Source organism: Xenopus laevis, chromosome 5S (genome assembly GCF_017654675.1).
Source record: "Xenopus laevis strain J_2021 chromosome 5S, Xenopus_laevis_v10.1, whole genome shotgun sequence".
In the NCBI taxonomy this organism is placed as follows: Eukaryota; Metazoa; Chordata; class Amphibia; order Anura; family Pipidae; genus Xenopus; species Xenopus laevis.
The window spans coordinates 136,886,935-136,901,118 of NC_054380.1; the positions used below are offsets into that span (position 1 = coordinate 136,886,935).

Here is a 14,184-nt window from a genome sequence, read left to right on the forward strand (position 1 = left end):
AACCATATCAGCGGGGGGAGAAAGACATTTGTGTATTTTCAAGTTTACAAGCTTTTCTCTTTAAAGGTCAGTTAGGGGGAGATTTGGGGTGAGTGTTTATTTGTGCCCTGGGTACCCCTGGAACTATAGCAGGGTGACACCCCAATGTTTCTATATATCTGTAACCTTGTTATGAGCTAAGGGGGCCCAGTCTGAAGGTCAGTTAGGGGGAGATTTGGGGTGAGTGCTTATTTGTGCCCTGGGTACCCCTGGAACTATAGCAGGGTGACTGTTACCCCAATGTTTCTATATATCTGTAACCTCGTTATGAGCTAAGGGGGTCCAGCCTGAAGGCCAGTTAGGGGGAGATTTGGGGTTAGTGATTATTTGTACCCTGGGTACCCCTGGAACTATAGCAGGGTGACACCCCAATGTTTCTATATATCTGTAACCTTGTTATGAGCTAAGGGGGTCCAGCCTGAAGGCCAGTTAGGGGGAGATTTGGGGTTAGTGATTATTTGTACCCTGGGTACCCCTGGAACTATAGCAGGGTGACACCCCAATGTTTCTATATATCTGTAACCTTGTTATGAGCTAAGGGGGCCCAGTCTGAAGGTCAGTTAGGGGGAGATTTGGGGTGAGTGATTATTTGTACCCTGGGTACCCCTGGAACTATAGCAGGGTGACTGTTACCCCAATGTTTCTATATATCTGTAACCTTGTTATGAGCTAAGGGGGCCCAGTCTGAAGGCCAGTTAGGGGGAGATTTGGGGTGAGTGCTTATTTGTACCCTGGGTACCCCTGGAACTATAGCAGGGTGACACCCCAATGTTTCTATATATCTGTAACCTTGTTATGAGCTAAGGGGGCCCAGTCTGAAGGTCAGTTAGGGAGAGATTTGGGGTGAGTGCTTATTTGTACCCTGGGTACCCCTGGAACTATAGCAGGGTGACTGTTACCCCAATGTTTCTATATATCTGTAACCTTGTTATGAGCTAAGGGGGCCCAGTCTGCAGGCCAGTTAGGGGGAGATTTGGGGTGAGTGCTTATTTGTACCCTGGGTACCCCTGGAACTATAGCAGGGTGACTGTTACCCCAATGTTTCTATATATCTGTAACCTTGTTATGAGCTAAGGGGGCCCAGTCTGAAGGTCAGTTAGGGAGAGATTTGGGGTGAGTGTTTATTTGTGCCCTGGGTACCCCTGGAACTATAGCAGGGTGACTGTTAGCCCAAGGATATATAAATATGGTATCTTATAGTATCTTTAATATTGCTAAAATTGCATGTGCTATTTTTAGCAACCCGTAAATGATATTTTTATTCTGCCTTCCCATATGCTCAGAAAGGCTACATTGCAATGGGGAAGGAAATCATTGGTTGGCTGATGCTGGTATTTGCAGTTCAGCGTGTGCCTGAGAGAGTTAAAGGCTGGCAATTCCCTGGCTTAGAGAAATCACTGATTTTATCTAATGAAGTTGTGCCATTAGCCCTACTGACAGGCCCTTTTACATTCCCCTGCAGCGAGACCTATAATTAATTCTTCCGGTTCCCCGGTGCGCTAGCAGACTTTTCCATTGACTCCATGTGATTACAGGTTCCACTTCAGCAATTTCTCCCACAGAACCACTTATTACATTTGGTATTTTAGCTTCTGAGTATATGATAAATATAAACAGTGGATAAGGGACATGATGTGTCTGTGTGTTAGAGAGCCGCTTTGTATAGAAGGAATTGAAGGCATTGATCTATTTATACAGGGCAATTATCAGATGGAAGGGGGTCCGTGTCCTGGTTTTATTTATTCTACCAAACTGCTCAGAACTAATTCAATAGGTCAGGCCAAGGATACTGTGTATTTGTAAAACTGTGTGTGTTTGTAATACTAGAGGTAATACTATTATAATAAGATCAAATGGCCAAACTAATTATTAGAGTATTAGAGCAGAGACCCACCCTAGAGGGGCCCAGAGCCTTCCTGGGAGGCCTTGTCTGATGAGAGATTTGGAAAGACTACTCTATCGCCCAACTTTACAGGGATTCTGTCAGGATTTTTATGATGTAGTTTTTATTTCTAAATAACACTGTTTACACTGCAAATAATTGACTGTACAATATAAAATGTCATTCCTAACCCAACAAGTGTATTTAGTTGTAATATTGGTGTGTAGGTGCATCTCAGCTCATTTTGTCTGGTCATGTGATTTCAGAAAGAGCCAGCACTTTAGGATGGAACTGCTTTCTGGCAGGCTGTTGTTTCTCCTACTCAATGTAATTGAATGTGTCTCAGTGGGACCTGGATTTTAGAGTGCTGTTCTTAGATCCACCAGCCAGCTGTTATCTTGTATTAGGGAGCTGCTATCTGTTACCTGCTACCTGCTACCTGCCCATTCTGATGTCACTGAAACTTGCAGTACAGCAGTAAAGAGTGACTGAAGTTTATCAGTGCACAAGTCACATGACTGGGGGCAGCTGGGAAACTGAAAATATGTCTAGCCCAATGTCAGAATTTAAAATGAAGTATAAAAAAAATCTGTTTGATCTTTTGAGAAACAGATTTCAGTGCAGAATTCTGCTGGAGCAGCACTATTAACTGATGTGTTTTGAAAAGAAAAAATTTTTTGCCCATGACAGTATCCCTTCAATGTCACTTGGAGGAAGATTTGGGGTGAACGTTTATTTGCTGCCCTAGACATTGTTGTACCTATGACCAGATGACTGATATAGTGATGATGATAACATATGTCTGTCGCCAGTAGCATAACCCCACGGTCGCAGGGGGTCTGGGGACAAGGGGGGCTGGACCACTTCAGTGTTGAAAATAAGCAAATGGAAAAAAACTGTGAACCCCTCCCCCACCTGATCTGCTAATAACCCATGGGTGACTGCTCAGGGGCACATTTTAGCCAATGAGCCAGTGCTAAAGTTAAGTTAACGGGCTAGACCAGATCAGTGGGGGATGCGGGTATAGTCTTGCAGTTTATTGTGGATAAATAAGCAGAAGAGAAGAAAGGTTCAAGTTCAGTGTAAACAGTTTGTGCACACAGCCTTGGGGACTAACACCCCTCAGGGGCAACTGCCTTAATAATGGAGTCGTGTTTCCCATGGGAGTCACTGGCTGTGATGTCTTAACCCCTTAAAGGCAAGATCCACTCCCTGCTTTCCACCTGTTACATAGGGAAGACGCTAATAACATAGCCCCAATCTGTTAATTTGGAGCCATACCATTTACTATTTTTACACAATTATAATTTATAGGGTAGAGGTTTGAAACTTAAATTTCTGTATTGTTTATATTGCATCCTTTTCACTTAAGCAAATGCGCTTAATGCTTTCTATTCCTTGGTAACTACAGTAGGGGAACCAGCGATACAAAATTCACATTGTAGTAGTACTGACGGCTTAGCTCAATGAGATTGACACAGTACCCGACACATATACAGCATCCTAGAACTACGTGTGCCAGACTATTTCACTGGTATTTTTGACAATTAGTGCAGTGAAGTTGCAGATATAGTGATGGGCAAATTTCGGTGTTTTGCCGCCGGCGAATACATTTGCAAAATTGCTGTGAAAATTCGCTGGCGTCAAAAAATGTAAGACGTGCGTCGGAAATGACGCTCGCGTCAATACCGTCGAGCATCAACATTATTCGGACGCCCATTGACTTTAACGCAGGCATCAAAATTTGCGTTTTGCGAATTTTGCTGGAAATCCCCTAATTTTTTGGTATAGCCAAACAGGACAAAGTCGCCCATCACTAATTAGATACTTTTAAGAAAGGGTTTGAGGCCTTTTAGTAAGAGTAAAATGGCACGGTTACTTATATTAATATCCAGGGCTGATCCAGGGACTGGTTCAATAACCCTTTTAGAATTAACTTGGAATCTTTTCCTTCTATTCTGGCAAGTTGAACATGCCTTTTGAAAGTGGAAGAGGACCCCAAGAGGTGAAAAGTAGTGATGGGCGAATTTATTCGCCAGGCGCGAATTCGCAGCGAATTTGCGCGCTTCGCGGCAGGCGAATAAATTCGCGAAACGCCCGCGAAAATTCGCGGGAAAAATGCAAAAACGAGCGCCGGCGTCAAAAACGGGCGCCGGCGTCAAAAACAAGACGCCGGCGCCGTTTCGCGAATTTTTCGCCGTTTCGCGAATTTCGCCCATCACTAGTGAAAAGTGCAATTCATCAGTCACTGGGGGGCTGCGCTTGTGGGGGATGGGAAAGGCTGTGGATGATGCATAATGGCCCAGGTGGATTAGGGGCAGGACCCCATTGTGGTCCCATTCTATTAGTGGAGAGTTTTCCTTTAACTAGCATGTGACTGGTTGCCGTGGGTTACTAGACCCCAATGTGTCTGAAAATACATTTGTTTGAACAAGCTGTGATTTTGGAATGATAAATCCCCTAGCCTGAGCATACGAAACCCAAAAGTTAGTCAGCAAAAGGTGCGGCATTTGCTTTACTGATAAGATAAGGGGTAGAAGGAATGTGATGTGGAATTTCTCCGGCATCAATGCAGAAGCCTTACTCCAGCAGTTACTACTCATTCAGTATGGCAGTTACTTTGCCTCCTCCTATAGGGAGATCACTTGCATTCTCTAAAAGAAACATACTCCCCCCACCCATGGATTGTGTAACAGTCACAGGTACTGGAGCCCTTATAGGTCATACATAGTGATGGGAGAATTTCTCCCGTTTGCTTCGGCGAAAAATTCACAAATTAACCCAAAATTCGTGAAAGTGATGGGAGAATTTCTCCCATTTTGCTTCGCCTAAGAATACGCAAATTTAACCGCAAAATTCGTGAAAACGGCGGAAAATTCACCAAATATTATGAAATAGAAACGTTCACAAAAAAAATCATGAAATTCAAAAGTTTTCAAGAAAAAAAAGTTTTCACAAAAAATCTAGCAGTTCGAAAGTTTTCACGAAAAAATCGAGCAATTGGAACGTTTCACGAAAAAATCTTGAAAATCGTAAATTAACAGGAGATTTGCGAATTTATTCGCCAGCGTCAAAATGTGGAAATTCGCAGCGAATTCCTGCCAGGACGAATTTATTCCCCCATCACTATACATGTATAGTACAACTGCTGGGGCCCTGGAAGTATAAAGCGCCCAATGGGGCACCAAATAGGAATTTCAATATGTTTAGGAACATGGCCTTTTTTTCCCAAAAATGATGTGGGGGAGCAAAGGAACCAAGGGGAGATTATGGTGCATTATGTTACTACATGCACATACCTGCAGGGAGGGTCATTAAGTGAACTGATGGGGATAGGGATGTAAATGCAACACATTGAGGCAGATTTACTAACGAATATTCCATATTTGAGGGCCACAAAGACACAAATGTGAATTGAGGGCCACAATGTGGGTAGGGCAGGATTGGGACATCTCCCAGGCAGGGATTTTGGTAAAATGGACCAAGGTCGGGGGGGCCCAGAGGTGTGGCCATGGGGAATTTTATTTTATTGGGACCCTATTTGTTGGCAGGGCCCACTGCACAAGGAGCCCGCCTAACTGAGCTTATAATTGGGCCCCCTTGGGGAGGAGGGCTCTGCTAACCCCGTATGGGATCCCTTATCTGCAAACCCATTAGAAACCCATCCAGAAAAGGCTGTCACCCATAAACTTCATTTTATTCAAATGTTGAAAAATGTTTTCCTTTTTCTCTGCAATAATAAAACAGTAACTTGTACTTGGTCCCAACTAAGATATAATTAATCCTTATTGGAAGCAAAAACAGCCTATTGGGTTTATTTAATGTTTACATGATTTTCTAGTAGACTTAAGGTATGAAGATCCAACTTAAAGAAAGATCTGTTATCCGGAAAACCCCAGGTCCCGAGCATTCTGGACAAGAGGTCCCATACCTGTATAATTAATCCTTATTGGAGGCAAAACAATCCTATTGGGTTTAATTAATGTTTGAATAATTTTTAGAATGAAGATCCAAATTACAGGAATATCCCTGATCTGCAAAACCCCAGATCCTGAGTATAATTTGTGCCATTCCTGTAGGAGGAGACAACATTACTGAATTCAGCCCTGATTATCCCTCCCAACATTCCGTCATTCACATCATTCTCCTGCCCTGGCCCAGTTTTTGGAAACCCACAGCTTCCCACTGTTCTTGAACCATAATGGGCAGTAATGCCGACGTGTTGGGAGTTGTAGTTTGATATAACAGTTGCAGGGGGCAGGTTACCCTTTACAGCAGGTATTTTGGGTAATAATAATAAGAGTTCATTCTTGTCTCATCAGGCAATGGCCTCAGGTTACGTTTTATGGCAGCCAATCAGCAAGCGTCACATACTTGTTCCACTTCATAAAGTAACAGCTCAGTAAAGTTTAAACAAAATGTGGAAACACCTTAAAGGGGAACTGCGCCCCGAAAAAACTTTTTTTAAAAAACTTTTAACTGAAAGAGAATTCAATTCTAAGTTTTAGGCTGCAGTATGTCTCCTCTGCACTGCTGCTCACCCCTAGTGAGGGTTAGGCTGTGGTATGTCTGTCTCCTCTGCACTGCTGCTCACCCCTAGTGAATGTTAGGCTGTGGTATGTCTGTCTCCTCTGCACTGCTGCTCACCCCTAGTGAATGTTAGGCTGCGGAATGTCTGTCTCCTCTGCACTGCTGCTCACCCCTAGTGAATGTTAGGCTGTGGTATGTCTGTCTCCTCTGCACTGCTGCTCACCCCTAGTGAATGTTAGGCTGTGGTATGTCTGTCTCCTCTGCACTGCTGCTCACCCCTAGTGATTGTTAGACTGTGGAATGTCTGTCTCCTCTGCACTGCTGCTCACCCCTAGTGAATGTTAGGCTGTGGTATATCTGTCTCCTCTGCACTGCTGCTCACCCCTAGTCATTGTTAGGCTGTGGTATGTCTGTCTCCTCTGCACTGCTGCTCACCCCTAGTGAATGTTAGGCTGCGGAATGTCTGTCTCCTCTGCACTGCTGCTCACCCCTAGTGAATGTTAGGCTGTGGTATGTCTGTCTCCTCTGCACTGCTGCTCACCCCTAGTGAATGTTAGGCTGTGGTATGTCTGTCTCCTCTGCACTGCTGCTCACCCCTAGTGAATGTTAGGCTGTGGTATGTCTGTCTCCTCTGCACTGCTGCTCACCCCTAGTGATTGTTAGACTGTGGAATGTCTGTCTCCTCTGCACTGCTGCTCACCCCTAGTGAATGTTAGGCTGTGGTATGTCTGTCTCCTCTGCACTGCTGCTCACCCCTAGTGAATGTTAGGCTGTGGTATGTCTGTCTCCTCTGCACTGCTGCTCACCCCTAGTCATTGTTAGGCTGTGGAATGTCTGTCTCCTCTGCACTGCTGCTCACCCCTAGTCATTGTTAGGCTGTGGTATGTCTGTCTCCTCTGCACTGCTGCTCACCCCTAGTCATTGTTAGGCTGTGGAATGTCTGTCTCCTCTACACTGCTGCTCACCCCTAGTGAGGGTTAGGCTGTAGTATGTCTGTCTCCTCTGCACTGCTGTTTTCCAAATAATGACTGTAGAAGTTATTTTCCTGACATATTTCAGCAGACAGGTAAATACTGTCATGTTTCATTCGTTGCTATGGACTCTGCACGGGGCCCTGCCTAGTGACAGCCCCAGTGATAGGGAGAGGTGTGTAACCGAATGTTTAGTGGTTGAGCCGGTTCATAGGGTTTAGTTACTGAAACCTTCCTCACTTCACTCCGGAGAGACACAGAGAAGGGCCCCAGTCTCAGAGGCAGGTAACGTAATTCTACCTGCTGATTGTTGCTATGGGTTACTAGACCTATAAATATTTAATAGGAAATGGCCTTAATTAAAGGATTTGTATCATGCTTATTTACTAACACAGCTACTAAACAACTAGTACGTCCCTTTAGCTTGATAATAGGTTGCTATAGGCAGGCTTCCCTGTAGCAACAATAAACCAGCACCCAAAACATTCCATTTTTTATGGGGTAGAAACAGTAAACTGTGATTCTAAAGGATCCTCGACCCATAAATGAATATAAAACTTCCTCATTATTGACTGATGTTATTATATTTACTGTTCTTTTGAGTCAGAACAGATATATATGGAAAAGTCCAAGGTCTGTATGGAAAGTGCAGAGTCTGAGTTATACAGGGAACTCTGTGTATCACTCATGTATTATAAGGGATAATGTACCCCCTACTGTAAATGATAAGGATATTAGAAGTCACTGAGGGGTTGTTCTGTGACCATATAAAGACACAAGGCTACAGGCTGAGTTATACAGGGAACTCTGAGTATCACTCATGTATTATAAGGGATAATGTACCCCCTACTGTAAATGATAAGGATATTAGAAGTCACTGAGGGGTTGGTTGTTCTGTGACCATATAAAGGCACAAGGCTGCAGGCTGAGTTATACAGGGAACTCTGAGTATCACTCATGTATTATAAGGGATAATGTACCCCCTACTGTAAATGATAAGGATATTAGAAGTCACTGAGGGGTTGTTCTGTGACCATATAAAGGCACAAGGCTGCAGGCTGAGTTATACAGGGAACTCTGAGAATCACTCCTGTATTATAAGAGATAATGTACCCCCTACTGTAAATGATAAGGATATTAGAAGTCACTGAGGGGTTGTTCTGTTACCATATAAAGGCAAAAGGCTGCAGGCTGAGTTATACAGGGAACTCTGAGTATCACTCATGTATTATAAGGGATAATGTACCCCCTACTGTAAATGATAAGGATATTAGAAGTCACTGAGGGGTTGTTCTGTGACCATATAAAGACACAAGGCTACAGGCTGAGTTATACAGGGAACTCTGAGTATCACTCATGTATTATAAGGGATAATGTACCCCCTACTGTAAATAATAAGGATATTAGAAGTCACTGAGGGGTTGTTCTGTGACCATATAAAGGCACAAGGCTGCAGGCTGAGTTATACAGGGAACTCTGAGTATCACTCATGTATTATAAGGGATAATGTACCCCCTACTGTAAATGATAAGGATATTAGAAGTCACTGAGGGGTTGTTCTGTGACCATATAAAGGCACAAGGCTGCAGGCTGAGTTATACAGGGAATTCTGAGTATCACTCATGTATTATAAGGTATAATGTACCCCCTACTGTAAATGATAAGGATATTAGAAGTCACTGAGGGGTTGTTCTGTGACCATATAAAGGCACAAGGCTGCAGGCTGAGTTATACAAGGAACTCTGAGTATCACTCATGTATTATAAGGGATAATGTACCCCCTACTGTAAATGATAAGGATATTAGAAGTCACTGAGGGGTTGTTCTGTGACCATATAAAGGCACAAGGCTGCAGGCTGAGTTATACAAGGAACTCTGAGTATCACTCATGTATTATAAGGGATAATGTACCCCCTACTGTAAATGATAAGGATATTAGAAGTCACTGAGGGGTTGTTCTGTGACCATATAAAGGCACAAGGCTGCAGGCTGAGTTATACAGGGAATTCTGAGTATCACTCATGTATTATAAGGTATAATGTACCCCTTACTGTAAATGATTCGCCGTCTCAGTCACAGACACCTTTGTTTGCAGCTTGTCCCTTTTGTTCTAAAAATACGTTTATATATAAAGCTTTGAGTCTGTCCCACTGACGTACAGTAGGTGGATTGAGCGGCCACATTTGCTAAACATTCATTTTAGAGGATTTTAGGCGTGAGTGTGAGTGTGAGTGGAGATGGTCAGCCAAAGCTTCCAGTGGGGAAATCGTAAGAAATGTCATTTTCACTGGTCGGGCCCCATAATAACATTAGGAGCCCCCTGTGATGAATAGAATCCACTTACCTGGACTCATTCAAATAAAACCCAAATTGAATTTCATAAAATACGTAACATAAAGTCCCATATCTGTGAGAGACCCCCATACATTAATATAATGGTAGCATCCGAGGCGTAACTTGCACATGGACAATTATGAAAAATTTGAATTTTGAGCTCATTTTTGTGTACTTCGACTAGGGAATAGTCTAAATTCAATTTGAATTTGCTAAAAATTCGAAAATTCAAGTATCGAAATTTATCATGTACTGTCTCTTTAAAAATTCGACTTCGAACATTCGCCATCTAAAACCTGCCGAATTGCTGTTTTAGCCGACGGGGGACCTCCTAGAACCTATTTGGAGTCAATTGGAGGACTTTGAAAAATTGTTTGGTTTTTTTTTGGAAAATATATCGGTTTTATATTTATCGATATATATTTTCCCGAAAATTTCATGTGCAGAAAAAATCGAATCATACAAATTTTTTTGGATTTTCCACCTCAAAACTCAAAATTCTTTTGGATTTTTGCCCGAAAACTAGAAAATCTTCGGATTATTGTACAAAACCCAGCGCAGATCAGAATATCTTCAGGACTTGTCCCATTGACTTTTATACAACCTTGGCAGGTCTGAGATGCCAAATTTTCGGATTTTTCCATCCTCGGGTATAATAAATCCTGAAAAATTCGAGGTTTTTTCCCACTTAAAATTCGGATTTGATATTAAAAAAAAAATCTCTAATTTTTCACTTTTTTGGTATTTAAAAAAGTTAACTTAAAGGTGAACTAGGCGAAAATATCTGAGTATTTTATGAAAACGACCAAATCCGCACTTGTTTTATTCCCCGTATTTATCAGTACATTTTCCCGAAAATTTCATGTGCAGAAAAAATCGAATCGTACAATTTTTTTCTGATTTTCCACCTGAAAAATTTTTCCCACTTAAAATTCCAATTTTATAGTAAAAAAAACCTTCTAATTTTTCAAGTTTTTGGTATTCGGACTTTAATAATTAACCCCCTAAAGTTAATTTAAAGGTGAACTAACCCTTTACTATGGTGCTCAATGGGAACCTCTTGCAATGGCCATAAATCCCAGGATTTTAGAAGGATTTTGAAAGGTAGCAGACATTGGACACAGTGATGTTTCTCATAAACGTTCGGCCGATTGGCTTCTGTAGGTAGCGGGGGGGGGGGTGGAGACATCTGGTCTGAAATTGAAGCCTTTAAACTGATTAAAGAGAAGAAATAGTATAATTGTCTACTTGTCTTTATTTGCCATCCCCAGTGATTCCTCATTGCCACTTATTCCTCCCAAAATGTTATTACAGTGAGCAGACATTTATTTAAAGGGATACTGTCATGGGAATAAATGTTTTTTTCAAAACACATCAGTCAATAGTGCTGATCTAGCACTGGGGGCAGCTGGGAAACTGACAATATGTCTAGCCCCATATCAGATTGCAAAATTAAATATAAAAAAATCTGTTTGCTCTTTTGAGAAAAGGATTTCAGTGCAGAATTCTGCTGGAGCAGCACTATTAACTGATGTGTTTTGGAAAAAAAACATGTTTTCCCATGACAGCATCACTTTAACGTTGACCTTTTCAGAAGGAATGTTGGACTTGTAGTTGATCGTGTCCCTTACAGCTCCCATACTAATGAATCTCTGTATTTTTTGTTTCTTCTCCCTCAGGTTGATTGTATCTACGGGTTCCTCAGACCTCCCTACTACCATGACTACCGCAATCCTTGAATGTATCAGCACCCTCTCCATCAGCGTCCAGCAGCTGCGCCGCCTTCCAAGGTTCCTAGAAGGCAGCACCACCAAGATGCCCTTGACCGTTAAGGATTCAGATGTGCCCCGTCTCTTCCGGGAACCCTATATCCAGACAGGATATCGACCGATGGACCAAGACTGGAAGTATTACTTCTTTAGTCTATTTCAGAAGCACAACGAGTCCATCAACGTGTGGACACATCTCTTGGTGGCCCTGGCTGTGGTTCTTCGGGTGGTTGCCTTTGTGGAGGCCGGCTTTCTTTCTCTGAATATCATATCTTTCCCTTTATATTTATACGTGCTAGCCTCACTCACCTATCTCATGTGCAGCACCCTGGCTCATCTGCTCCAGTCCAAGTCAGAGCTGGATCATTACACCTTCTACTTCATGGATTATGTAGGAGTAAGCACTTACCAATATGGCAGTGCTTTGGCTCACTACTACTACAGTTCCAACCAAGCTTGGTATGACGAGGCCTGGTACTTCTTCTTACCAGGAGCTGCTTTCTTAGGTTGGCTGTCTTGTGTCGGTTGCTGCTATGCTAAATACTGTTATAAAAGGCCCTATCCGGTGATGAGGAAAATATTACAGGTTGTCCCAGCTGGTCTAGCGTACATCTTGGACATAAGCCCCGTTGTCCACCGGATAGTTACCTGTCAAATAGAAGGCTGCACAGACAAGGCCATCTGGTTCCACTCTCTGCAATTTATATTCTTCATCATCGGAGCCTATTTCTTTTCATGCCCTGTCCCAGAAAAATATTTCCCAGGTTCCTGTGATTTCATAGGTCACGGCCACCAGATTTTCCACGTGTTCCTTGGCCTCTGCACCCTCTCCCAGTTGGAGGCACTTTTTATAGATTACCAGACCAGGAATGAGCTTTTTTCTGCCAGATACAGTTCCATCGACACCTTGGTGAATTGTGCCTCGTTCTTCTTGCTCATATTTTGCAGCGCTTTCACTGCCGTTTATGCACGGAGAAGAATCAAGGACAAGTTGGCCAGGAAAGAACTGTAAGGAGGGACTTTATTAAGGACTGCTTGACCCAAATCATTTAATTGGAAGCTCTTATCAACACAACAATAAGACCCGTTGGCTTTAGAATAGGAAGGTCAAGTCTCTTTTATAGCCCAATGTATTTTTAAAAATAAGACCGAGAGGTTATACGTTGGGTCAACGGCTGGTCCTTGGCCCACTAAGTTTTATTTAGGGTCCAATTCTTTTTTTTTTTTTTAAAAAAAATACGGTTTATATTATTAAGGGTGTTGGACACACCAAGCATAGAATCCTCATGTACAGAGAGATGTTCCTCAAGGCCTACTGTACCCATTTGTATATTTGGTTCTTTTTGGGGGGGATATAGGAATGTTGCTACTAAGTGTTATTACTATCAAAAGTTCACATAGATATGGGACAACACTGTCAGTGGTCATGTTAGAGAGCATCGCCCGTTGTCCCATTTGTAGGAAACTTGATGTATCCAGTAAAGTTCAATTGTTGAAGGGCACTTACTAAGGCAGTGATCCCCAACCAGTAGCTCTTGAGTAACATGTTGCTCCTCAACCCCTTGGATGTTTCTCCCAGTGGTCTCAAAGCAGGTGCTTATTTTTAAATTCTGGGCTTGGAGGCAAGTTTTGGCTGCATAAAAAACAGGTGTACTGCCAAACAGAACCTCCTGTAGTCTGCCAGTCCACACAGGGGCTACCAATAGCCAAATACAACCCTTATTTGGCACCACCCAAAAACATTTTTCTGCTTATGTTGCTCCCCAACTCTTTTTACATCTGATTGTTGCTCACGGGTGAGAAAGGTTGGGGACCCCTGCACTAAGGTGTGATTATTTGTGTTATTCAAGGGCAAAGAATTAGGAGTCCTAGAAAACTTGACTTTCCATTTAAAGGTGGGTCTACCTACCTACCCGCTCAAACCAAATTGGGGCACATAGGGCCACTTTTAGGGATCAGCAACTGTTTATCTACATTTTTGTAATGTTCAGTTCACCAACAGATGGTAGAATCTAGTGGTCTGCTGTATTAAAGCAAATATCCAATGGGTTATTATGGGGTAACTAGAGCTGGGGCAATTTTTGAACCAAATATTGCATCACCCCTGTGCTACTGAACGTCAACCTTACATAGGAAAGGATCTCAATAAGACCAGGGCTATGAGAAAACCTACACATTTTGAAGGCAAAGGGGTTTTTAGCCCCCGTCCCTTTCTTTTGGTTTGCCGCTGGTTAAGTAGTAACTTTTTGTTTTCAAAACTGTCTGTAACAAATACTTACTGGGTGCCGACCACCCGAATTTCTTTTTATACTTGAAGGGGTATGTTTTTAGTATGCTTGACTCTAGTTCTCTTTGGTGCATCTTGATACTGAGCTTTGAGATGGTTGAGGTATCTGGGAACCTTCAGAAGGAATTCAACTCCTAGATCTAATGAGACCAGTTCTTTAATGAGAAACTCTAGGGTGGTCCATGGTCCCCCTAGTTCTGACGCCTATGAAATATGATGTAATATCTCTTTAACCTGGAAATGATTAATGTTCTTTAAGAGATCCAGAAAAAGCATCAAATGTCCGTTCCAGTCTCATTAACAATATGTTATTACCATTTGCTACATAAAACAAGGATTTTTACTTGTTTTAATTACAAAAAAATTTAACTT

At 42.4% G+C, this 14,184-nt stretch overlaps 1 protein-coding gene across 2 annotated transcripts in view; it reads left to right on the plus strand.

The window, feature by feature from the left end:
• paqr8.S (progestin and adipoQ receptor family member VIII S homeolog) overlaps nt 1–12,747 on the plus strand; it is a 31,441-nt gene extending 18,694 nt beyond the window's left edge. Inside the window, exons 1-2 of one of the 2 annotated variants that reach the window (XM_041565097.1) lie at nt 7,634–7,707; nt 11,436–12,747. In XM_041565097.1, coding sequence (XP_041421031.1) covers nt 11,476–12,537 — 1,062 coding nt within the window. In that variant the 5' untranslated portion in view covers nt 7,634–7,707; nt 11,436–11,475 and the 3' untranslated portion in view covers nt 12,538–12,747. Of the gene's footprint in view, nt 1–7,633; nt 7,708–11,435 lie in introns of those variants that run through there. The other variant, XM_018266010.2, reaches the window with a different exon arrangement.
• The last annotated feature ends 1,437 nt before the right edge of the window (nt 12,748–14,184 follow it).